The sequence below is a fragment of the Lithobates pipiens genome, unplaced genomic scaffold (genome assembly GCF_037356315.1).
Source record: "Lithobates pipiens isolate NorthernLeopardFrog02 unplaced genomic scaffold, aLitPip1_a1.2 Scaffold_10, whole genome shotgun sequence".
NCBI classification, from domain to species: domain Eukaryota; kingdom Metazoa; phylum Chordata; class Amphibia; order Anura; family Ranidae; genus Lithobates; species Lithobates pipiens.
Window position 1 is genome coordinate 214360391 of NW_027507686.1, and position 26781 is coordinate 214387171.

The 26781-nt window shown below is 42.3% G+C and overlaps 1 protein-coding gene across 1 annotated transcript in view; it reads left to right on the forward strand.

Moving 5' to 3' along the window:
• The window catches only part of LOC143926222 (liprin-beta-2-like), a 32972-nt gene extending 6478 nt beyond the window's left edge, over nucleotides 1-26494 (forward strand). The window contains exons 5-9 of the mRNA XM_077450228.1: nucleotides 2084-2110; nucleotides 5538-5663; nucleotides 9699-9887; nucleotides 16745-16900; nucleotides 26373-26494. Of these exons, the coding sequence (XP_077306354.1) occupies nucleotides 2084-2110; nucleotides 5538-5663; nucleotides 9699-9887; nucleotides 16745-16900; nucleotides 26373-26474 (600 nt within the window). The 3' untranslated portion in view covers nucleotides 26475-26494. The remainder of the gene's footprint in view (nucleotides 1-2083; nucleotides 2111-5537; nucleotides 5664-9698; nucleotides 9888-16744; nucleotides 16901-26372) is intronic.
• The last annotated feature ends 287 nt before the right edge of the window (nucleotides 26495-26781 follow it).

Here is a 26781-nt window from a genome sequence, read left to right on the forward strand (position 1 = left end):
TCACGTCTTTTATAAGAGAAGTATGGGTTTACTTTTTATTTCAGAATCATATTTACCTAGGTGGATGCTGTATCTGTCCTCAGCCCGCTGTCTGCTGAAAACGGGTCACAGGAGAGCAGAACAAACGGCACTTCTGTGATCTACAGGAGAAGTACAGCCAATCAAATTATGGCTGTACTTCTCGTTTAATCATTATTCCTGCAAAGCTTATGTTGGATTTCACCCCCTCCTTCTTATTATTATTTTTTTTATATTGCTTTGAGCCCCCCCTATGCCTGCTGATGGGTAGAAAGTCACAAGAGTGCAAATGAAGAGCTTAGACTCAGGCGTAAAACATGTGGTTGTAAAGGGGAAACATGCCTCTGTTTCAAGAGACAAATATGCACTTTAATTAAACTCAACACCAGTCAGTTTTTTATTTTTATATTTGGATGCAGTGGGGGGATAGCTCCCCTGTTGGGTATTCTTTCTGGCCTGTGTCCCCTTGTGGGAGATTTTTGATCACTAGAAAAAAATGAGAAAAAAGGAGGGGGTCACCACAACATGAAGGCACAGGGAACCCTAATGCCGCGTACACAGGACCGGACTTTCCGGCAGAAAAGGTTAGACGGAATCATTCCGTCAGATATTCTGATCATGTGGGGGATATTCCTATAATTTTTCTTCAAATAATTCCAGTGGACCTAGAAATAGAACATGCTTTAAATCTTTCCAACGGAATCAATTCTTATCGGGAAAACCGTTCTTCTGTATGCTGGTCCGACGGACCAAATGTGACAGAAGGGCAGCTGTTGGCTACTGGCTGTTGAACTTCTTTTTCTAGTCCCGTCGTACGTCATCGCGTTAAAAACTAATGGACATTGGTCCATTTGTGTGTGGGCAAGTCTGTTTGGTCGGAACTTCGTCGGGAAGACCATTGGACCTAGTCTGTCGGAAAGTCCGGTTGTGTGTACGCGGCATAAGAATTTGAGGAATTTCCATACCCTTAAAGTGGAAGTACACTAGTAGGTATTCAAATGAGCTTTCCTGCGAACATTCATATGAAAATTTGTACCGTATTTCTCAGTACATTCAAACCTGGCAAATGACAATCTTGTCAACTTGACAAATTTAATTCGAAAGTACGTAAAAATGTTGTTGCTTTTAACATTAGACTTTGGAACAAATGGACTTTACTGGACAAAAAACTACGTATACTGGTAAATTTTATTCATTCATGCAAGACAAATTTTCAACGCAGCTCAACCACCTATTTTTTTACCGCCCACGACTGGAAATGTAACCAGGCCCCAAGGACGTTTTAAAACCTCTACTGAAGGCTGGAAAGTCACAGCCAGTAACCGACTTAAAAAATGTCAATTTTGCCACTTTTACATGCTGTGTTTATGCGCCTTTTGCGGCATTCATGAGCGTTTCTGTTTTAGAAGTGTTTTTGACAGATAACAGATTCCACACATCACTAGACCCTCCAAATGCCTTCAATGCAGGAACATCTTTCTTTTCTCTCCTCCTCTCTCCCTCTCTCAATCTCTCCCTCTCTCTCCCTCTCCCCCCCCTCTCTCTCTCCCTCTCCCCCCTCTCTCTCTCCCTCTCCCCCCTCTCTCTCTCCCTCTCCCTCTCTCTCTCTCTCTCTCTCTCTCTCTTCCCCTCTCTCTCTCTCTCCCCCCCTCTCTCTCTCTCTCCCCCCCTCTCTCTCTCTCTCTCCCTCTCTCTCTCCCCCCCTCTCTCTCTCTCCCCCCCTCTCTCTCTCTCCCCCTCTCTCTCTCTCTCTCTCTCCCCCTCTCTCTGTCTATTCGGATTCTGGACTCGACAACCCGTGGGCATTCATAACTTTTTAGAGGGACACTGGGGCAGGTGGGAAGAACCAAAAACAAAACCATATGTTCCGTGCTATTGTTATGCTATGTCGCTATACTATATGCTATGCTTTTCTCATTTTCAATTGTCCACGATCTATGTATGTTTAATTTATACTGCTGTAAAGTACTGTGGTAAATGATGGTGCTATACAAATAAAAGGGGTATGCTTGTTGATAAATGAGCCCATTTCTGTTTGGTAATATTTTGCTGTTCTGTGTTCTAGAATGATCTCCGGAGGCCTGCTGATGAGGTATGAGTGAAGTAGAATTAAATTGTCCGACTTTTTTTTTTTTAAGGTTAACACATCGAGCACAAGAAAATAAACTTTTCCTGTAAGCTATTTGCTAAAACTATGCATACAGTGCATCTGGAACGTATTCACAGCGCATCACTGTTTCCACATTTTGTTATGTTACAGCCTTATTCTAAAATGGATTCAATTATTTTCCTCCAAATTTCTACTAACAATACCCAATAATGACAACTTGAAAGAAGTTTGTTTTGAAATCTTTGCAAATTTATTTTAAAAAAATAATGAAAAAATCCCATATACATATTGTAAGTATTCACAGCCTTTGCTCAATACTTTGAAGCGCCTTTGACACCAATTACAGCCTCAAGTCTTTTTGAGTATGATGCTACAAGTTTAGCACACCTATTTTTGGGCAGTCCTTTGCAGGATCTCTCAAGCTCTATCAGGTTGGATGAGAAGCGTCGGTGCACAGCCATTTTCAGATCTCTCCAGAGATGTTCAATCGGGTTCAAGTCTGGGCTCTCGCTGGGCCACTCAAGGACATTCACAGAGTTGTCCCATAGCCACTCCTTTGTTATCTTCGTTGTGTGCTTAGGGTCGTTGTCCTGTTGGAAGACAAACCTTCAGTCTGAGGTCCAGAGCACTCTGGAGCAGGTTTTCATCAAGGATGTCTCTGTACATTGCTGTATTCATCTTTCTCTCGATCCTGACTAGTCTCCCAGTTCCTGCCGCTAAAAAGCCTCCCCACAGCATGACACTGCCACCACCATGCTTCACTGTAGGGATGGTATTGGCCAGGTGATGAGCGGTGCCTGGTTTCCTCCAGACATGACGCTTGCCATTCAGGCCAAAGAGTTCAATCTTTCATCAGACCAAAGAATTTTGTTTCTCATGGTCTGAGAGTCCTTCAGGTGCCTTTTGGCAAACTCCGGGTAGGCTGTCATGTGCCTTTTTACTGAGTGGCTTCCGTCTGGCCACTCTACCATACAGACCTGATTGGTAGAGTACTGCAGAAATGGTTCTTCTGGAAGGTTCTAATCTCTCCAGAGAAATACTGGAGCTCTGTCAGAGTGACCATCGGGTTCTTGGCCAACTCCCTGACTAAGTCCCTTCTCCCCCGATTGCTCAGTTTGGATTGGCAGCCCACTCTAAGAAGAGTCCTGATGGTTCCAAACTTCTTCCATTTACAGATGATGGAGACCACTGTGCTCATTGGGACCTTCAATGCTGCAGAAAGTTTTCTGTACCCTTCCCCAGATCTGTGCCTCAATACAATCCTGTCTCGGAGATCTACAGACCATTACTTGGACTTCATGGCTTGGTTTGTGCTCCGACATGCACTGTTAACTGTGGGACCTTATATAGACAAGTGTTTGTGTATCTTTCCAAATCTTGTCCAATTAACTGAATTTACCACAGGCAAAGCTGTGGAAACAGGAGGCACCTGAGCTCAATTTTGAGTGCCATGGCAAAGGCTGTGAATACTTATGTACATGAGATTTATTTTTTTGTTTTTTATCTTTAATCAATTTGCAAAGATTTCAAATGTGTTTCATGACGTCATTATGGGGTATTGTTTGTAGAATTTTGGGGAAAATAATGAATTTATTCCATTTTGGAAGAAGGTTGTGACATAACAAAATGTGGAAGCGATGTGAATACTTTCCTTATGCATTGTAGTACTGCATTTGCAGTTTACAACTTTCATTGCTGCTTCCCATCTTCACAGGAATGAGCTGACAGTGCAGTCTTGAGCCAGTGTGTTGGTTTGGAGCAGTGATTCTCAACCAGGGTTCAGTGGAACCCAAGGGTTCCTCCAGAGGTTACTAGGGGTTCCTTCAGCATTGGGCAATTTCTGCCTCTCAGATAGGTTCCCACTGACACCATTGATCTTTTTAGCTATCTGTAAGGAGGTAATTCTTCCCAATGACCACAAGTGTAAGGACCATTCTTCCCACTGACCATCACACTATTGTATTAGGAGTTGTAGATTTCTAATTTTTAGCAGGGGTTCCTCAAGACCAGAGAACTATTTCAAGGGTTCCTCTGTGTTGAAAAGGTTGAGAACGGCTGGTTTGGAGATAGGAGTGGGGAGGAGGAGGGGAGTGACTTGCCATCCTAGGCTACAAGGTTATGCACCTACCTACTGGTGCACATAGTGTAGGGAGACACCAATTCCAGTCCCTGCATGCAAGAGCAGCTCCATAGGACACTGCAAGAGAAATGAGCTGACCTTAAACGGGGAAACCTGGGGCAGAGTCACGGCACCAACTTAAACTGGAACATATGTGACGAATAAAAGTTGAAGAAGCTGCATATTCCATAAGTAATTGAATCAGCTGCTAAAAAAAAATGATAGGTGTATTACTTTTGGGGGAAATGCATAGTCTTTTTATAGATTTTTTTTCCATATTATAGGCATTTCATATCCACGATTTAAGCTCACCATACATATTACGATCTGACTGTACAACCTCTTTAGATCTACCAACAGCTAACTGGGGTGAGGGCCTGTCTGATTGGATACGAGTTGAATTGTTAGTCTAGATTGGACTTTGTGTTACATAGTTTTTGTAAATCTAAAGCTGACCCTACCTGTTAACACTCTGATTGTACAATATCTTTTAGATCTATTATTATGCCTGAATGAATACAAATTCAGTGTATTGTAATATTACATTTAATCATTTATTTTCCTATATACTACACTTAGACAGTGCCCTCTGCTGTTTTCTTTACTGTTATATTAGACTAGCCTTTCTCAACCAAGGCTCTACGGACCTTTGGACATCAGTCCTTCAGAATCTGCCACTTTAATAGAGCTATGATTGTAAATTGTATGTTTGCTGCCTCCAGTGGCTAATTGGCAAATTGCTTTAATTATTACTTCTCCTCCTCTATATAAAGGCTAAGTCCACCTCTGGAACTGTTTACCCCTCTACTGAGGGTGTATTATGTAAAATGCTCCGCAACCTCCCTCCTTCCCCATGACAGTGTGCTGGGGTTCCTCTTCCCGCACCCGTCGTCACATTTTAAAGCGTCATTCATTCAAAGGAATCTGCGAATGAGAAAACGACAAGTCCTGTATTTCACTACAGCAGACGAACTTGATATTTCAATAAGCCACGAGTGTGCTGACCAGTACACCCATAGTCCATTCATACTCCCTCCAGTTTGCAAGCTGACAGCCTGTACAGAGGCACGGGCTGAAAGCTGGAGGGAAGGTGTGTAGAAGCTTGGAATTGCACCCGCAATCTGCTAATAAAATACTTTGCAGGCACCTGTTTTAGAAAAATATAAAATGCACATTAACCTGCAAAAATGTTTTTATTTTTTTAAGTTGAACTTAAGAAATAAGGCTTGTATCCTTAGCTCTGACTCCTTTCCAAAACCCTTAATGTCTGCGTCTTTATCACCTGGACAGAATAATATCTCCCCGTCAGAAGTGGTTCAATGGTCCAACCACAGAGTCATGGAGTGGCTGCGATCTGTAGATCTGGCTGAATATGCACCAAATCTTCGGGGCAGCGGCGTTCACGGAGGACTAATTGTAAGAATTTTTTTTTATTATTTGCTTTATAAATCTGTGCAGCAACACCTTTCAATATTAAAATTTTATATGTTTCAAGAGCTGATTTTTGCTTACCGTTTAGAAAAACTGTTTTAAAGAGACCCTGTATTCAAACTTCACCATGTTTTTTTTTTTTTTTTTTTTTTTTTTTTTACTGCAGGTCAAATGCCTTCACAATAGTTTTCCCTGATGGGTGTCTTAATCTCCTGCATACATCAGGCTTGATTTACTAAGGCAAATACACTGTGCACTTTACAAAGTGCAGTTGCTCCAGGGCTTAGTAAATGATCAGAAGCTCTGCTAACTTCCATCATCCAATCATGTGCAAGTAAAAATGTGTTTTGTTTTTTTCCTTGCATGTAATTGGCTACTCTTTGCAAAGTGAAGCTTTACCTCATTTACCTCTGGGGCGACTGCAAAGTGCACAGTCTATTTGCCTTTAGTAAATCAACCCCATTGTCAGCTGCTGGACACCAGCATCTTGGCTCCTACAGCCATGGATCATTCTGTCAGTTGTCACCATGCCTAAATCGCAGCCATGTGTAGTCTTATTCTTGCTGAATATGCACTGCTAAGCCCTGTCTTATAGGGGAGACCATTCAAAATCCATCTGGTCTAGCAGGAACTGGGTGCCGCTGTCAGAATACAATGTTCCAGTAGGGGGGAGATGCCTCCATCCAACCCATTTGTGCAAGCTGGCTGAACAAAAAAAAACTAACTATGTATGGCCAACATATCTTTCAACAATCTTTCAGCAAATGTGCTGGATGCACACTCCCTTATACAGATACATGATGCTGGCACTGGGAGCAATGAGATAAAGCCGTGACATTCAGAAGGGGGGCTTAACCAGGCAAATACTGTCTGAATGTCAGCCAGTTCAGCAGGAACCAGCTGAGATCTGAACCATGTATGGACAGGCTGAAAGCACCCAAATTGATCAACTTGGGTACAACCAGCCTGCCGTATTTTTACACGATTATCGCTAGTGGCTATTATAACATGGAGGCAGCCATTGCTTAGTATTTCCAGGACAAAAGCTCATGTATTTCTCTGATAGGCTAGGTTTACAAGAACGGCACCTTTGAAAAGCAATCTGTAACCCTGTAAATGCCGCACTGCTGCCCCGTAAATTCATGCATTTGTACATGGTTGCAGGGTGGGTGCATGGTTGCCTGTATGAGTGGTGGTACTGCCTGCTGAACATGGGTGGAGGGGTATAGTTTTAGCCACAGTGAACACCCCTGTCAGCTGCCTATGCAACTTAAGATGGGGAAGTGGGGGGGGGGTAAAAATTACTCAACTGTGCATTTTTACTTCCCCCCCCAACTGCGTCTAAATGAGCCGCTACTGGGTTGTGTTGTGGTGTGTGTGGGTTTTTTTTATTTATTTTTTTTCCTTGATGCTGACCAGTAGTTTTATTCAATCCAACCCAGAATGTCCAGCCATTCCCATGTATTAAGGACGCTTATCATTGCTGTCCTCCTTCTTTGAATGCCAGTGTAGCACCCTCTACATGGGTAGGTGCTAGATTCTTTTTGTGAGTATAGGCAAATTTAGGCCGGCCTAGCCGGAAGCTAGGCCTGTTTGTTTAGGTTTGTGTGGGCTGGGAGTGGCTCAGAGTTGGCAGCTGGTGAGTTGCAGGCAGTGTCACTGAGACCTCCCTCTTCCTTCTAGAGGATTCTAGAAGGAGAGGTGAAGCTGCCGGGGGTGTTCTAAGCAGCCTTGACCAATCCCCAACCTGGTTGGCAGGGGGCAGACCTGCTTAAATACCTAAAGTCAGCACAGCTAGGGAGGAGTTGTCGGGTGGAAGAACTGGAGATCGAGTACTAGGCTGTCGGGGCCTTTGAGGGAGTTCCCCGTGACCTTGGGCCAGGGGCTCAGGTGCAGGATGGAGAACTTCAAGAAAACGTGAAGGTTCTGGACAGGAGGCACAGGAGGAGCAAGAGGACAGCAGGAGCTAGTACTGCTGGGCAAGTCTTTAGGAGGGAACCGCCGGTTGCAGCCAGGAGGGCTGGTGAGTGGCATGTACAGTCAGGAGGACTGGGAGGCATGCCTGAGAGGACTGAGGGGAAACAGAGATGGGTTTAGAGCCAGTAGTGAGGACGGCAATGTCATGGGCAGTGGAGTTGGGCAGCTGCAGACATGAGGGCTGGCAAGGCCTGAAGAGGGCTGACTGGGAGTAGTAGTCCATCAATAGGACAGCTAGCACTAAAGACTTTCTACTTATGCTACACTATAGGGGCCTGCTGTCCCGGCCTGCTGTCCCTATTGCTGAGGCCTAGCTGAGCCACTGTCAGGCGTAACCTTACATGTGCTAGCTGGTCCTGAGGATTAAGATCCCATTAACACCTGAGCATTTTGTAGCTGGACGCCTGAAGCTACAAAACACTGGAGGGGGAAAAAAATCTTTTTTTTTTCTATGGAGATGGTTCACATCTCCATTCCAAAATGCCTGAAGCTCAAACAAGTTCTGGAACTTTTTTTTTTTTTTTTTGTGGATTTGGGCGTTTGTTTTTCTGCTTTTTACATTGGTGACTTTTTGACCTGCACAAGATCGCTGCAAAAATCACAGTAAAATTGCGTGACTTTCTGCCTGAAAAGGCTACGCTCAGGTGTAAATGGGGCTTAAGAGTTGTACAGGAGGAAGGAAGAGGAATAGTCTGCAAGCAAGGAAAGTGCTGGAGGAGACTGAAGTGGTAACTTTTACAGAGAAGTGTATATAGTTGTCCTAATTGATATACAGTCCACCAATTGATTGATACACAATTCATTGGGGGATCCCATATTTTCCTCACCCCATCCAAGTTAAATTCCCTTAATAAAACAAACAAAAACAAGCATATGGACTGCTCATTGTCTTAAGGTGACTGAGAAGTGAATGCCGGTGTTCTGCCTAATAGAGTCCGGCCATCAATATGTGTCCGCTCCGTACTGCGCATGCGCAGTACGGAGCAGACGAAGCTTCGGAAAAAGTCCGAAGCTGAACGGCGCCTGCGCCGTGAGTGGAGGTGGTGGCCCCACCATCCAAGCGGACATAGGGTTGAGAATTTTAGAGGGCCCCTCGCGGGCGAGCTTCACTCGCCACGCTTCGGGCTCGGCCTCGCTGCGCTCAGCTCTTTTTTATTCTAACTCTATGTCCACTTGGATAGTGGGGATAGAACCTGGACTCACGGCGCAGGCGCCGTTCATCCTCGGCAATTTTCGGAATCTCTGTTCCTGTGTACTGCGCATGCGCAGTACGCAGGGGACAGCATCTGATGGAGGACCCTATTTGACAAGACACCGGGCTGGGCAGGGGGACAGGTGAACCACAACACTCAGTGGCTCCTACGGGGGCACCGCTACACCAGTATTTAATTGCTGTTTGTGTCTGCACTGGGGAGATTTACCCACTATGTGACCTGCGAACGTGATGATGAATCCAAAATGTTAGTTTTTGCCCAATCAAAAGTAGACCCAATAAGTTCAAACCCCTGAAAGTGGTCCCCGAAGCAGGTGTCACTGTTGGGATTCCGCCGGTTTTTGGGGATATTTCATCCTACTTCCAGTTATGCCTTGGGGAAAAGGAAATGCTGAGAAATCTCCTTGATGGGGAAACACGCAGCAATAACATACAACCAACGCTTCTAAACCTTCAAAATAAAAATAATCTTTTTGTCTGGAGTTATACTTTAAATGGACCCATATTTATTTTGCCAGATGCCGGTGTTCTATAGATGGATGAAGCCAAAAAGTATTCAGACCCCCTGTGCTGTTGGAATTCAAAGCACTCACGTGTTCTGCCCATTGGGACCTTGTTATTCCATTATTCAAAAAAAATCAAGATTTTGTTTTATCCTGAGGACAAAAATCTCAGCCAATGTTCTAGGGACTTCTCTTTGATTAACAAGTCTGCCCCAACCGCAGGCTTAATTTGTTACCGTAATAGAATCTGAAAATGAGAGAATGAGTAATGAATGAATTATTCATGGTGTAGTCTCAGCTGATGAATAGATGGTTCTGTCTCCACAGATACTAGAACCTCGATTTAATTCGGATACCCTCGCCATGCTCTTAAACATTCCAGCGCAGAAGACGCTACTCAGGAGACATCTAGCCACTAACTTCAGCTTGCTGATTGGCCCAGAATCTCAACAGGAAAAAAGAGAGATTATGGATTCCACAACCTACTCGCCTCTGTCCACCACTGCCAAAGTCCGGGTCCGTTAATATTATAAAGCACATTACTTCAATGTATGTGATTCTGGATTTTTCTGTTTAAAGCTGAATTTCAGGTATGGATATTGTTACATATGATCCAGCTTGGAATAATGTAAGTATGAAGACACTATACTTGTGGGGTCCCATCCACGTGAAAGCTGGAAAACACTGTAGTAGTCACTACTACCGTCTCAACTAACTTCCAGTTCTCATGGCAAGTGGCTCCATTGTGTATGGAGGTCACCCGCTTAGCACAGGCACCAATAAGGGAATGCTTGGCATGTTCTCAATTAATACAAGCCATTCTCTGATTGGAAGAGGTGCGGGGTGGCATCTCAATCCCCATCTTGTCCAATTGAGTAATGCTTTGCTTTCATTTAAAAAATGCAAACTGTTCCTTGAATGGTGCCTGTGCCAAGTGAGTTGTCCCCTGTGTTCAGTAGGTAGCAGGGTAGCTGCACGGAACTCGGAAGTGAGCACCAATCCCTGTATGAGCTGTGCCAACTACACAGATGTAAAACTTCCATGGCGATCCCACAAGTATGGCACATTCTTACATTCGTTCAAGCAATGTAAAAATTGCCATACCTAAACTTCAGCTTTAGGCTCGATTCACCCTGATGTGATGCATTACATTGCATGTGAGTCACACCACATTCCTATGCAAATCGTATACGATTCTGTGTGGTGCGTTTGGGACCATCATTTCGTATGGCACAATTCACACCACATCACGCCACACTGCAGTCGGAATGCGTGGGTGTTCATACCCATGTGATCCAGTTCTAGCAATTGCACTGCATTCTGCGACCTGCTTTTGGGGTATCGTTAACTTTCAATTGACACCCACAGTAGATTGCATGAACAATATGTGCAATATGGGAAATGCAGCGATTCCTTTTTGTCTCCCACTTTGCATCAGTGTGAACCGAGCCTGATGTGATGCAGGAAATACACTGCATTTTCCCATATTGCGCCGCATAGCAATTGCCCTGTTGTCATGCGATCTGCTGCAGGTGTCAGTTAAACGTTAACGACACCCCAAAAGCAGGTCCTAGAATGCAGTTCACTTGCTTGAATAGGATCGCATGGGTATGAATACATGCGATCTGCTTCCAGCGCGGCAAAAAAAAGGTGCCTGCACGTTGTTCATGCGGTGTGATACAGGCCATACAAAATGATGGGCTCAAATTTCACTGCACGGAATCGCATGTCATTTGCACATAAATGCGGTGCGAATCACATGTGATGCATCACATCAGTGTAAACCCAGCATTAGGGTGTATCTGTGTTGTCTATAAGTGTTCATGCACACAAGGTTTAAATAATGCCTCTTTTACATGCATTTGGTGTTACTTTTTCTGAGTGTAAAATCACCTCTCTCAGTCTGTGTCCATTCATACATAGGCGTTTATATGTGTATTAGAAGAGAAGCATTTACAGGCTGAAAAAAAAACATTTCCAATATGCATGAGCAGTAATTGATAAGCTAGATACTGGAATGTCATGCCAAAATGCATTGCCATTTAAGTCCCTGGGTTGCAAATGTCAACCAGACCTAGCATGGTCATGATCTGACCTTTCTTTCCAACCTTCATGTTGCCTTCCACATATAATAGGCATCCTCACTGACCATTGGGACAATGCGTATTGTTGGAAAGGCAAAGCTGGCTTTTGGTTTATTTATTTTTTTAACGACTTGTTATCGGGGGAAATTTTGGAATTTGGCAGATAAAAATCACCTACAATCACACAGTTTAATACATTTAATGACAACACAGGTTTAATAGACTAAAAATAAGAGATTTAAAAACACACATAGTAGCAAGTCAAAATATATTATTCTGAAATAATATATTTTGGTGATCTGAATAAACACTTGCATGGCTCCCTACATAGTCACTCTCAAATCAATGGCTTGCTGTTCCTCTTAAGCCCAGAGTCTGGGTTAATCCTCCAGATACAAGACTGTAATGAAAGAAAAAAAATACAGATGGCGCAACCATCTAAGTGTAGAATATTTTTTGCACAAAGGGTTAAAACAATAAAATGCACTCACATATAAATGTGTGGTTATTGGCACATCATCTTGAGCATCACAAGGGGGACCCGAGATATAAAAGTGGTTGTAAACCCCGATTTCATAAAATCTGTAGTGTTTACTTCTCTCTCCAAAGCTCTAAGTCTCAAGTCTTTCTGCTGCTCCGTTCCTATGTTATCGGCATGATAACTTCTGACAAACTCTCTGACGCTGGAGATAAAAGCAGCTTGAAATTTTGTGTCGGGGAGGGAACTTGGAGATAAATAAGCAGAGAGCTTGCATCTCTGGAAGTTTTTGTTCCTCTTCCTAAATGGGGGAGGGGGGTCACTTTCCCACCAATCAGCTCTCACACAGTGTAAGCCCAGGCTTCACACCCACTGCACTTCCAAAAGAATGTAGAGAAGGAAAGACAGCAGATATACATGTAAAACTTATGTAGGGAGATTTGCTTCATCTGTGTGTATCATCTTAGGTTGTTCACTTCATTGCGTATATGTGAGGGTTTACATCCACTCTAAAGCAGAGCATGCCATGTAGGCAGCTGGGTACTGCAGAGTAGTGCCTGGAAGCGGGCAGAGTATTGCAGGAAGTGGCTGCCACTGGAGGATGCACTGCAGAGCCAGCCTGGAGCACAGAGTGGTTGGGTGTCAGCACAGCAGGTCCACTTCTGGGGGAGCAGATGATGATAGACTAGGGGGCGTGGCTACACATTTCAGGGCCAGATTCACCCCTTTCTCAAGATGGCGCTGCATTAATATCTCAAGTCACCCTTGCAATGCTTGATGATGTGCCCATAACCACACTTTTGTACAGTATAGGAGTGCATTTTATGCTTTTAACCCCCTCTGCAATAAATACTAGAAGTCGACCAATATATCGGCCGGCCGATATTTGCCGTTTTTTAATTAATCGGCATCGGCCGATTGTGCTGATAAAAAGCCGATTTAGAACTACAGCGGGACTTTGAAATTACTTCTGTAATAGAAGTCAGTGTAAGTTGCCTGAGTCGTCATAAAAAACTTTCCTCCTCTCTGGGCAGGCTGCCAAGAAAAGAACAAAATGATACAATGTTTACACTTCTGAATGAATGAAGTCATCTCTGTGTGTAGAAGTTCTCAGTTTAACCATTTAAAGACTAAATCTTTTCTGACACTTGTTGCTTACAAGTAAAAATCCTGTTTTTTCTGCCAGAAAATCACTTAGACCCCCCAAAAATTATATATATTTTTTTAGCAGAGATCCTAGGGAATAAAATAGCAGTTGTTGCAATATTTTATGTCACACGGCATTTGCACAGAGGTCTTTTCAAATGCATTTTTTTGGGAAAAAAATACACTATTTAAAAATAAAATAAAAACAGTAAAGTTAGCCTATTTTTTTTTTTTGTTTTTGTCCAAAAGTTTTGACTGTTTTTATTTAATATATAGTTTTTTTTTTGTTTTGTTTTTTTGTTTGTTTTTTATCTAAATCATACATACAAGTAAACTGATTGGAGGTTTGTTTTGTTTAATAAATGTTTAAATGTAAGAAATTTTCTGTATCACTTATGAAGGCCGCTTTCACACTGGAGCGGGCAGGCGTTGATGGTAAAACGCAAGTTTTAGCGGCTCTTTACCATCATTTTAGCGGTGCTATTTGGCTGCAAGTGGGGCACATATAACCCAGCTAGCGGCCAAGGAAGAGGTTAAATGCGCCCATGAAGCACTGCTGCCAAATCGCATTGCATGCGCTTCGGCAGTGGTGCCCATTCATATCAATGGGCAGGAGTGGTGGAGGAGCGGTATACACCACTCCAAACGTGCTGCTTGCAGGACTTTTTTTTTTAAGATCCTGCCAGCGCATCGCCTCAGTGTGAAAGCACTCTGTCTTTCACACAGACTGCAGGGGAGCCATTTTGCAGGCACTTTACAGGAGCTATTTTTAGCCCAAAAGCGCCTGAAAAACGCCCCAGTGGGAAAGATGTGTTAGATCAAGGGGGATTAAAAAAAAAAAAAATAAATAAAAAAGGAAAAAAATAAATAAAATAAAATCGGCCTAACATATCGGCCCAAAAAAATCGGCATCATATATCGGCTATCGGCCGCCATGATTTCTAAATATCGGCATCGGCCAGAGAAAAACCCATATCGGTCGACCTCTAATAAATACTCTACACTTAAATGGTTGCACCCTCTGTACATTTTTTTTTTTTTTTTTTATTATTATTATTCATCTGACATAACTAAGGTGTTTTTTTGTTTTGTTTTTTTGCTACTCCACTTTGCATTTCATGGTGTCTTTCTAATTAAAGGGATTCTATTTTGTCTAATGCTGATCACCACATAGGGCCTGTCTACAGAATACTCAGAGACAAACCACAGCACTGCGTTTTCCACAGGCAAACAGCATTTGAGCTTGTTATACAAAAACATATTGAAGTCATTGTGCTTCTTGAATGGCATAGAAGTCTAGGTAACATGCACAGCAATTAGCACTGGGCCCATTAGCATAAACGGTCCAGCTTTACCCTTATTTCAACATTTCTCTTTCCTGCTTGCACTATTGATGGTGTCCTCATGATGTGTTTATTAGTATAGTAAAAAAAAAAAGCCTTCCTACTCACACAGGGGTAATCTTTTCCAAGAAATTGGCATGAATGAAGCTAATTGGTTTGCTTTTTTGCATTAGTGCTCAGTGGAATTTAGCTATGTAGCTGCATCTCTGCTTTTAATTATAGAAAAAAAAGGTTATTGGAATACATTTGTTAAGAATTAAGAGGTAGTGTTTTACTGGCGATATATATCCACATCATGGGGATAATTAATTTGGAAGTGAAGACAACCAGCTAAATCCGCAGCGGAAATATGCAAGTGTGAAGTTTCCTGTGTGCTGCGAAAAAAATGCAGCTACTTCTCCAATTAAAAAATCCTTCAGACAACACTGCCAGGTTCTGACCTCACTTCCCTCTACTGCACTTAAGGCAATAGAGCTTGGTCAAGGACCGCCCCAGAATATGATTGGCTAGTGAAAGGACAACAACACACTAATGAGGTTGGACCTGTGCACTCCCATCCAATCAGCTAGAACTCTGTTCTGTACAATTTACTAGTGACATTGCCCCTTCTCTTTCTGCATATGGATGACGGCATTGTAATTGTTTTAATAAAAAAAGTACCCTTTTCCTATGTGATATACAGCTTTCACATGACCCAGATATTTCCCAGCCTGTCTGCAGGGGAACATAAGCAGGAGGAGTTTCTAGTCCTCTACTACTGGTCACATGTTCAAAAAAAAAAAAAAAGCTTTTGGAATACGGAGTCAAAAGAAATAATATCAATAAACCATTTTAAATCATCATTCTAATGTATATTTAAAATCAAATCTTTGTGTTATTTTTTTGGAATAACATGGGTGAATTTCTGCCAGTCGCAGGCTATGTCACACCCCTCCAGCTTGTGTTTTGGAATTAAAGGGAGGTGAAGCCTTCATCAATTTACATGCAATATCCCACTCCCATTTTGTTTTTCGCTGATTAGTGGGCATTGAGGAGGGAGTGGGCTGTGATTAAGCACTGTGTATATACCCACAAGTTTATTTCTATAGTCACGTTGGCATTAAGGAGGAGGGAGTAGGCTGTCCTTTATCACTGTGTATATACCCACAAGTGTATTTCTATAGTCACGTGATCATGTGCAGATCTGCCAACACTGCTCTACAATATCCTAGCTGTGTTGGGGACAAGGATAGAAGGGGGAGAGAGAGAACAGCAGGATCATCCTATTTTTTTTAATTTTTTTATTTTTTTGCAGAATACACAAAACAAATCTCATGGGGAGTAGGAAAAGCGTTTGATAGGTTTTTATTTTTATTTTTTAGTGACACTTTAAGCTGGCCAAACACAAAGCCAATTTCCTAGTGAACTAACCAAAATTCGAATCATGGGTGGCCCTGTCGGCACCCTCCACTTAACATCCTTCAACCTGATCAGAAGAACCAGGTGGAAAATTGTTGACTGGACAGCTGCTGCATCTAATCAGATGCAGCCACTGTTTGGGTATTCTGACATCCATGGGTGCTGGCTTTCATAATACAATATCCAGCAGGGAAGATTGCTCCATTCACACTATTTGGCATGAATGGGGGTTGTCAATAGCTCTTGTTCATCCTTGTTCCATGCTGGCCCTATCTCTCCTGGGTAAATCTTGCTGTGCAGTGAGCTCCAAGAGGCTAATTTAAAGGCCTACTGAGGGTAGTATTAAATATTCCATTTACCACAGTTTTATACACCATTAAAAACACAACCAAAGCCAGCCATTGACGGTTCAGATCTCGGCCACTTCAGCAGGGGCCGGGTGAGATTCAAACCATGCATGGGCAGGTGAATGTACCCAAGTTGATCGATTTTTTATTTTATTTTATTGGATACAACCAGCCTGCTGGATTTTACATGTGATTATTGCTAGTGACTGTTATAGCCGCCAGCAATAATCACTTTACTCTCCTGGCAGGGATGGCTTCCCCTGCAAGGAGAACACAATGGCTCAGCGGGAAGGATTCCCCTGTCAACACTGACTATGTTGATGGGGTAATCCTAGCAAATTTATTTCCTGCAACCCCAGATTGCAGGAAGAAAAAAATTGCTCCATCTATGGCCAGCTTAAATGTAAGTATTTTTTTATATCTGACTACACTTTCACTTTAAAAGACCGCTTTACCACGCTATATACCAACACTAACCCATCCATATTCCCAAAGCTATTCTAAACCAATAGAATACCAATGCCTTTTTTCAAAGTGTAATCTTCCATTTCAATCATTGATACCATTGTTATTTCAGCCAAAGAAGCTTGGACTGTCCAATTTTGGCCATCTCCGCAAGAAGAAATTTGACGACTCCACAGACTATGTGTGCCCGGTGGATGCCACCCCCCAGAAAAGCGAAGTCAAGGCGCCCAACAACAGTGCTGTAAAAGAGGCTGACAAACTGGAGCAGGTGGGCAGACTAATCTAAAGGCATCCGCATTTGGCATCACCCCCTCCCCTACATACATCCCCCCCCCTTATTGTCCTCTGTGTCTTTAACCACGTATCGCCATGTAACCACCCAACCGTCTTTACCAGAATGGCTTCACCCAAAAGACAGACTTTTTGCTTTTGTAGAAGAAGTAAATCTATATTTGAGATATTTTTATATGATGTCGAGCATGGCCTGGCGCTGGAGTTGCATCATAGACACTTTACCGATTTTATACAGAGGCTGCATTGTTGTCTGCTGAAGAAAATTCTAATTTAACTGCAAATATTTAAATATGATTACGATTATGAACTGTGTAAATAGTCGCTGAGCAGTGTTATGATGATTGGGTTTTATTGAGGTCTGAGAAGTATGGAAGAAAATGAGTTTTCGGATGAAAATGTTACGTGTACAGTATATAAAAGACTGCTAGATTATTGATTGATCACTGAAGATGTAATAAATGAACATTATTAAGTTATGTAAACCATCCATCTCCTGGCTTCATTTCATTGTAATCCTTCATTCTAACCTGTTTGGTATGTATTGTGGTGAATACATATTGTTCAATCAAACCTTCCAAATTCAGGGTGGTCAACTGTGCAAAATGTATAGACTGTCTGTCTGTTAAAGCATATTTATACCCAAAAATGTCACATATTACAACTTACCAATTTTGGATGTGGTGGCCGCATTTGTGGTGGTCTTTTTTTTTTTTCCCCTTTATTTTCACCTAGATCCTGCTAATAGCAAACTTCTGTCCCTTAATGTCTACACTGATTTTTCCATTGTATCTATGGAGGCAACCTTCGTTATCACTTAGTTCATTTGCCTTTGTTCGTCTCCATTATGGTGGGATGATGGGACTAGTAGTTTACACAATAAAGAAGGTCCTTTGTGCTTTGTTTTAAGCTCACTCAAACTTTTGGGGAGCGCAAACGAACTGAAAAATACTGAACCCCCCATCATATGCAGCCAATTGTGCCCACCAACCCCCCCCCCCGCGGGGTATGTGGCTCTGGCAGCACCCCAATGCCCCCCCCCCCCACGCAGCTCTGACAGAGCCGAGGGGACTTGCCATAGCACTGCAGCAGCACCTCTCAGAGCAGCGACGACCTCCGCTCCAGCGCATGTCTCCTCCGCTTCTCTTCCTAAGCGCCAGGCATCCAATAGGATTTCCTGGCGCTTTAGCGAATCAGGAAGCAAGTCTGACGCCCTGCCTGATTGGTGGGGAGGAAGGTTATTGTGGAAATAGTGAAAATTAATTTGCTATCATCACACAATTAGGCGCACTCTCTGCGCCCTGAGCCCACCCTATTTTAAAGCTGATTAGAGCCTCTAGCTCTAATCAGGTGCTTCAAAAAGTACCACCCCCGCCATACAAATCCATGCATCCGGCAGCCTGAAAAGGGGCCGGCGCATGGATAGTGGGGGCAGCGCCCGTGTGCCCACAGTGCACGGGTCGCCACTGCTGAAAGCATCAAGCTCATTGCATTTCTGGCAAGGTCAACAGGAATTTTCTGTATTTGCTAGGAATGTTTTTAGCTTTTTCTTCTGAAAAATAACTGATGCAGCCACCACTTCTAAGGATGGGTAAGCTATAATTTTATACAAATTTTGGTTTGAGGTTAAAATTGATAGTTGTATGCAAAGTCTGTGGGAAAATGTTTAAATCCATGTAAAATGAATACATTTTGAGTTGGCAACCCTAACATGGACCTAGTGGGCTCCAGGGATTAACTGTCTCCAGATATTATTTTTAACAACATTTTGGTGGGTATGTTTAATCTCTTACTAATAACTGCTTGTGTGTCCTATTGGTTATGGTAAACGCAGAGAGTGGAGCCAACATTTTGTGAATAGAAGTTGGGAGAAAATCTTGCAACTCAAAGGGATATATTTATTTAAAAAAAATACTGTGCAAATGTCTGAGACATCAAAAGAAATCCCCATAATGTGTCTAATCTGTTTATTTTCAAATGATCAACAGCTCCATCTAGTGGCCATATTGCAATGCTTTCCTGAAATGTCTCAACTCTGAATTTAGTCAAGCAGCACTTTTTTTTTATTGAGCCTACTAAGGGAAAAGGCCCTGTGTTGTGGGTTGCATGACCATACTGCCCCTTGATGTAAATTGTAGACTTTCTTTCCAAAAAGCCAACATCTACTATAATGAACCAACAAAATTACCTTCTATGCGGTTTAACGGCAAATGATAAAAATAGCTATGACTAGGGCTAGTTATGGCTAAAGCCTCCTACAAGCGCTTTGATTTTCGGATGTACGATATTTTGGCATGCTAGTCTCATGTCGAAAGTGAAGAGGTCAATTTGCGTTTGACAGAATACGTCAGAAGTGACGTAACGCGTTGAATAGTTTTGTATGTATTCTTTTGTTTCTGAGCATGCGTAGTCTTGCTCTTACAATTTTTTTTTTTTTTATACCAAAACTGTACTAGTGAAACAAAAATCAGCCATTGATTTTATATCCGACAAAAAATGTTATAGTCTGCACATCCAGCTTTTGTCTGACGAAAAAGTGAAATCGGCTGTCGAAAGCACCGTACTAACGGTAAGATTTGCGGATGATCAGTCATTGTATCACAATTGACGTCCAAAAAACAATGCGTATGTACGGGCCTTTATATGTATAAGCTGGTTTTATCTTCTGATGGTTTGCTGTCATGGATGTTGACTTCTTTGCAACAGTCCTGCACTGCCATTCATGTTGGGCTAAAGGCTGTGCAGTAATTTAGACTAGACTAGCCACATTGGTCCTTGACCTCATTTTAGATGAAAGCAACTTTAATGTGGTAGTAAACTGGAGAAGTAAAAAAACAAAAAAGAAACGTCTGTAAGGTAATGTAATAATGTGTTCACATGCATCGAAATACTAGCACATTGTGTGAAACTTACCTTTAAAATGAAGCCCCCCAGTGGCATGCTTTCACCACTGATGGGGCTTCCATCTTCACCCGATTTTCCTTCCGTGTTCGCGGGCTCCGGTCCTTTTGAATGGCTGAGCTGCGATGATATCACTCCTGCTGTTTTGACACAGAGCTCTGGAGGAACAGCACAGGTATGCCACTCCTTCAGGTGACATCGCTGGTTGCTACACAAGTAAATATCTTCTAAACATTGCACATTTAGGAGACCTTTACAGTACCTACAGGTAAGCCTGATTATAGGCTTACCTGTAGGTAAAACATAAACAAATGGACTTTACTACCACTTTAATAAAGGAAACCTGGCATGAAAGAAAAGATTGAGATGTCAGTTGGTGACCTCTTTTACTGAAAAATGTTGACTGGCTGTCAGGCAGGCTTACCCCATTGCACCGCTACGATTAAGTTCTGGTGGGTGGGCCGAAATGCGTCAATGGTATCGTTTAGGAGGAGCCCGATGCTGAGGCTGTTCACATTCTTCTTCACCTGTTGAGCTGGCGGTGTGTGGCATCCTTTATTGTTTCCACAGGCTTACCACCTTGCTTTAATTACTTGAGGCACTGACGTGGACTGAGTGTATAAATAGAGGTTCTTTAGTCATTTAAAAAAAATTAAGTCAGCAGCTAATGTTCTAGCTTCTGACTTTTAATAAAGAGACACTTACCTGTCCAGGGAACCTGCGATGTCCTCACCCAGGCTGATTCGTTACTGGTCTTCGGGTCCCTGGCCCCTCCATGTTTGCTGAGGAAAGCCAGCTGCGATTCCTAGCAGTTTTGCAGCCGGCTCACCTCTGCACATGCGTGAGCCGTGCTCTGTCCTGTGACTGGTCCCACAGCCTCCTGGGACACGTCACTGGTACCAGAAGCTTGTGATGTGATTGCAGGTGGAGAGGGATGGGTGAACTTCCAGTGAAGATCGCCTAGGCGATTGGAGTAGAAGGGAGAGTGAGTAGCTGCTAGAAATGGGTACCCGCTCTCTTCCCCCAAAAAAAGTGTTGGGGAGGGAGCATAGTGGAACTTACCTGTTAGGGTGAAGTTCCACTTTAAGGATATTAAACCATACTTTTATTCTTGTTATGTGTTGGTGACTAAAAGTACTACAGACCTGTCCATTTAAAAGTTAATGAGCTTGGTGGACTTGAGTCCATTTCTGGCTTTTTATATGTCCTGGATGCTAGAATCCCAATAGATAGAAAAAATGTTCAGGTTTGCGGCATCTACTTAAGCACTGTATTATCAGTTTTGCATGGAACAATTCTTTAATGAGTGGGTCAGTTAAACCGTGTAAGCTATAAAACCTTCGAAAAACAGCGCTGGTCTAAATAAAGTGCTAGAAAAATATACATGAAAAATCAAGTGTAAATAAAACAAAACCTGATATTAGTGTTAATACTGACAATAGTAAGTTCTTGCTGCAACCCAATGCGAGACACACACAATGTACAATAATCAAAAAAATATAGCTGCGCTAAAACTTATAAAACAAAATTATAAAGTGACATAATCTTTCTAATTTACAAAAAATCCCAAGAACATGCAAAATAGTGCCAAAGCAATGATTTCCAGGCATATAAGCAGTCCAAAGAAAAGGAAAGATGGATAGGATGCTGAATCTTAGTCCGTTTTCGGTGACTCTCAAAACCACCCTTTACACATGTAGCAGGTGCACCCAGAGGAGAAAGAGATTATCCACCACCAAATTAGAGGAGGCTTACCAGCTGTCAAGATCTCTTTTTAAGGAGATCATACGGGCTTGTAAAATGTTACCTTCCTGGTCCCCTCACTGGGCTCTGTTGGTAACACCAATCTATCTGCTCCCTCTTTATGGTATATCTCGTTCCACCACAATCATTTAGTAGGGCAAAGAAAGAAGAAAAGAAGCTCCCATAGCATAATTCCGTAAAGATTTATTAAAATATAAAAAGTAAAGTAACAACTCACGAATTCCCAGCAGAGTATAAGCGTATAGCGTATAAAAAACGAGCCGGCCGGCTCTCTCTTGTTTGCACTGCCCGCCCTTCCTGGTTAACGTGGAAATGCGGTGACGTCAGCACCCCGCTCACCCATGCGTGCTGACGTCACCGCATTTCCACGTTAACCAGGAAGGGCGGGCAGTGCAAACAAGAGAGAGCCGGCCGGCTCGTTTTTTATACGCTATACACTTATACTCTGCTGGGAATTCGTGAGTTGTTACTTTACTTTTTATATTTTAATAAATCTTTACGGAATTATGCTATGGGAGCTTCTTTTCTTCTTTCTTTGCCCTACTAAATGATTGTGGTGGAACGAGATATACCATAAAGAGGGAGCAGATAGATTGGTGTTACCAACAGAGCCCAGTGAGGGGACCAGGAACGTAACATTTTACAAGCCCGTATGATCTCCTTAAAAAGAGATCTTGACAGCTGGTAAGCCTCCTCTAATTTGGTGGTGGATAATCTCTTTCTCCTCTGGGTGCACCTGCTACGTGTGTAAAGGGTGGTTTTGAGAGTCACCGAAAACGGACTAAGATTCAGCATCCTATCCATCTTTCCTTTTCTTTGGACTGCTTATATGCCTGGAAATCATTACTTTGGCACTATTTTGCATGTTCTTGAGATTTTTTGTAAATTAGAAAGATTATGTCACTTTATAATTTTGTTTTAAAAGGTTTAGCGCAGCTATATTTTTTTTTGATTATTAAACCGTGTAAGCTACCATTTTCAAGCGGAAGTAGTAAATGAGAAAGGAGGAGCGCCCGGGGTGCACCAGGTGCTCCTCCTTCCTTGTTTAAGTTTTGCCTAAGCTGAAACGATGGCTCCGTCATACCAGTAAGATACAGCCCAAACCTCCAACTGGGAATTGGCACCACCACTCTGCAGAACCAACAAAAAAAATGGCAGTAACCAATTTAATCAGTCCAGCGCGGTCCCTGGGTCAAACTAGCCATTTAGAAAAGGAGGTCAGTAATGCAGCCTTAATATTTCTCTCAGAACAGGTTTCCTTTAAACTTACCACTATGTTTTTGAGAGGGAACCATAGCAGCGCTTGGAGTCAACCAATGCAAGTGAACAACATGAGGATATCTTACAAACCTAAAAACCATCATGTAGATTGGGTTCAGGCTAGTACCGAAAGGCAGGAGTGCTGATCACTAAGCTTTTTGCTATCAATGCTGCCTACCTTGACTCGCATAGTGATAAGTGGGCCTGGATGTTAAAATCCTGTACTAGACCCACCTCATCAAGTCCTATACCGACATCATCGTTGGCTACGCCAGTTGTCCCCGCACAGGGTGAGGCAGTTATCCTACCTTGGCTCACTAGAATTACTTGGCATTGAGGAAATTTATTATAATTATTAACACTGTTTGTATCTGGTAAGTAAACTTTAGATAATGGGAACACCAGATGGAATACATGAAAATAGACGGTATTATTGAAAAGTCAAATCATCAGACTGTATGTACTGTGCATATATATATAGATATAGATATAGATAGATATATATAGATATAGATATATAGATATAGATATATAGCTATAGATATAGATCTAGATAGATAGATATTTCATATATTCTCATTCCAGGTTCAACATACAAAGCTAAAACACCAGGATAAGGATAGTTATTTTATTAAGAGACTAATGCGATTTGAAAATGCAGTCACATGGCTTGAAATAACTATCCTTACCCTTGTATAAAGCTTCTTAATTTGAGCCTTTTGTATATAATTTATGTGTGATTTTAAAAGAATTTGTCATTTTACAATATAAAAACGATCTGATAAAAGAAAAGTAAAATTTGTAAAGTGAATCTAGTTTTCATTCATCTAGTGAGGTTACCAATGAGGGTTAAATGCTCAATTGGTTATCCTGAATAACATTTTTTTCATACACTTACATTTTTACACTTGATGTGATTTGTCCTTTGTTATCAGTCTGTTTCTCATTCATAAGACCGATTTTATTTCAGCATGTTTTTTGCATGTTTGTTTTTTTTCTTTTAATTATTCTGTGGCCATAGTTGTCCATGTACTATAAAATACAATTTTATTTTTCCTTTTGAGTTACAAAATGAATACAAGGACAAACCTGAGCAAACTATTCAATTAGTATCAAATTAGGCAGGCTCTTGCACTACATAGTTGATGGTAGATCTAAAGCAGGGGTGCTCAACCCTTTGTAGAGTGAGGGCCACTTAAAGTGGTTGTAAACCCTTACAACCCACTTTGACCTACAGGTAAGCCTAGATTAAGGCTTACCTGTAGGTCCAAGAAATATCTCCTAAACCTACACGGTTTAGGAGATATTTGCCAAAAGGCAGGCGCACTGAGCGCGCCGCTGTTAACGGCGATATGCCAGGAGTGGCGGCTCCCGTTCGCATGCGCGGGAGTGACGTCATCGCGGCTCCGTCAAATGAGCAGCGAGACCCACCAAGAAGATGGAGGCTCTGTACACAAGGGGACAGCGGTGACTTCACTGGCTCCTGTGTCAGGTAAGTGACACATAATGGACTATTATGCGATGCATAGTAGTCCATTATGCTTTACCTTTGCAGGGAATCAGAGAGGAAGTAAACCCATCAGGGTTTACTTCCACTTTAAAGTGTAAGTAAACCCCCCTATTGAGGACACAACCAATGGGAGTGTTACATTTCTGTTTTATGGATGGGTTTACTTCCACTTGGTAATGAGCCACAGTGAACTATGAGGTATTACCAGCCCCCCAAACCGCAAATGTAAACAAGCCCCTACTGTCTTGTCCCCCTATAACACTGCCTTCACTAAGGCCACTTTCACACAGGGTCCGTTGTCATGCGTTTTAGCTCTAGAAATGGCCTCTGCAAAGCGTCTGAAAACCGCCTCCCATTCATTGCAGTGTCTCATTTCAAACTGGGGTGGTGCGCTTCTGAAAAGTCCTGCAAGTAGCATCTTTGGGGTGGTTTGGAAGCTCTGTATTTTGTGCTCCCAAAATGCCCTGCCCATTGCAATGAATGGGCAGCGCTTCTACAGCGCCTGAAAAGCGCTTTGCAAGAGTGGCAACATTTACTTTGCTTTTTTTTTTTTTTAAACCCGCCCAGCTAGCGTCCGAAAAGCTTATGCGACTCCTGCTCCCTCCGCAGCCCCCTATCGGCGCCGGCTCCATGCACTTTGATTCTCTAGAATGTCGGTTCGGGAACCTGTTGATCACAATCTGGACTTGCTGACCCTCTATCCCAGAGCATGGGCATGTGCTTCCCTGGTTTCAGGTTGTGGCCCATATCAGAGGACTCTGCGGGGCCACGGGTTGAACACCCCTGATGTAATAGATTGTACAATCAGTTTGTGTAGTGTATAGTCAGCTTTAGACATGGGGTTAGGCATTTTATGAATTGTTCTAACACTGCTAAGCTGATTACTAGAAATAGCTGAACCAAAGTACAGCAAAACCAGAAAGGTATGACCCTATTTACTGGAAAATAGAGATTACAGCGCCGTGAAATTTTCAAAGCCATTATTTTGCTGAAACAACATCCTTTTTTTTTCTGTGTATCATGCTTCTTATAGGCTAAGCCAAGGGTTGCCAAACTTTTCAAACAAAGGGCCACTTTATTGTCCTTGAGACTAGAGGAGGGCCGGATTGTGGCCAATGGGGGTAGAAAATGTCACCGGCACAGCATCAGTGAGAATAAATATGTCCTCAAGGTTGGTGGTCAATAGGAGGAGGAGTATTTTCCCTATTAGTAGGAGGAACCATATCCCATCATTGGTATCGATTGAAGATATAGTGCCCCATTGTTGGTGCCAGTGGGAGGAATAGTGCCCCAAGGGCCGGATAAAGGATAGCAAAGGGCCACATCTGACCCTCGGGCCGCAGTTTGGAGACCCCTGGGCTAAGCCATGGTAAATCTCTGATTTAAAATCAGGGAGCTGCACTTTTATGATACTAATTATTTTTCTGTAAATACATTTCAGATTTACTGTTTGTAGTTTCCACAGAAAATGCAGCATATACATATTCACATATTAATATATTTATTATAATGTACAATATTCGGTTTGAACTGACAAAAGATTTGTATATCTTTTAATTTAGTCTTGTCATTCAGCCTCCCCTGCCAGATTTCACAACTAGGTCTGCATCAGGTACACAATAACTGGTCGGTCAGGGACCCACCCCCAACCCGCTAGATGAATAATAAATGAGCAGCAGCACACTGATGAGGTCATCCTTCTGCCCATTTAACAAGGCTTTTATAGGCTCAGAGGGCTGCCCCCTTCCCCCCCCCCTTAGTCTGAGTCCTGCCTGGGTTACAGGAGGCTAATATATAAAGACGTATTATGGTATATGACTGTTAATGTACGTTTGCATTGAATAACATTGTACAGGTCTTCTCTGCATGAATTTCATTGTCTTCTTTCATAACAGATGGTGTGAGTTTTTTCTTTTGTAGTGTCCTGTGTGTGGTGCATGGGTACTAGCTCAGTGCTGTGTGTAAAGTCGTCAAACTTCCTTCCTATTTACGAGGCTGCTGACTGATTTTACAGATGGAGCATTCAGAGGGGATGGTAAAGCAAATAGGGGCTTTTTCTGAAGGAATTAATAACCTCACTGTGAGTATTAAATCCTTTCTTCTTTCTTTCAGCTAACACTGCTTGGGATTTTATCTCAGAAGGTTCTTCCTGGTGGAAGCATAATGTTTAGAAGTAATACAAATTTAAATTAAATGAAATTGTTTACCCTTTTATTAACCACTTCCATACCGGGCCTATTCTGGCACTTCTCTCCTACATGTAAAAATCATAATTTTTTTGCTAGAAAATTACGCAGAACCCCCCAAACATTATTATATGTTTTTTTATCAGACACCCTAGGGAATAAAACGGCGATCATTGCAACTTTTTAGCTCGCACGGTATTTACGCAATAATTTTGTATAATGTGAAAGATGATGTTA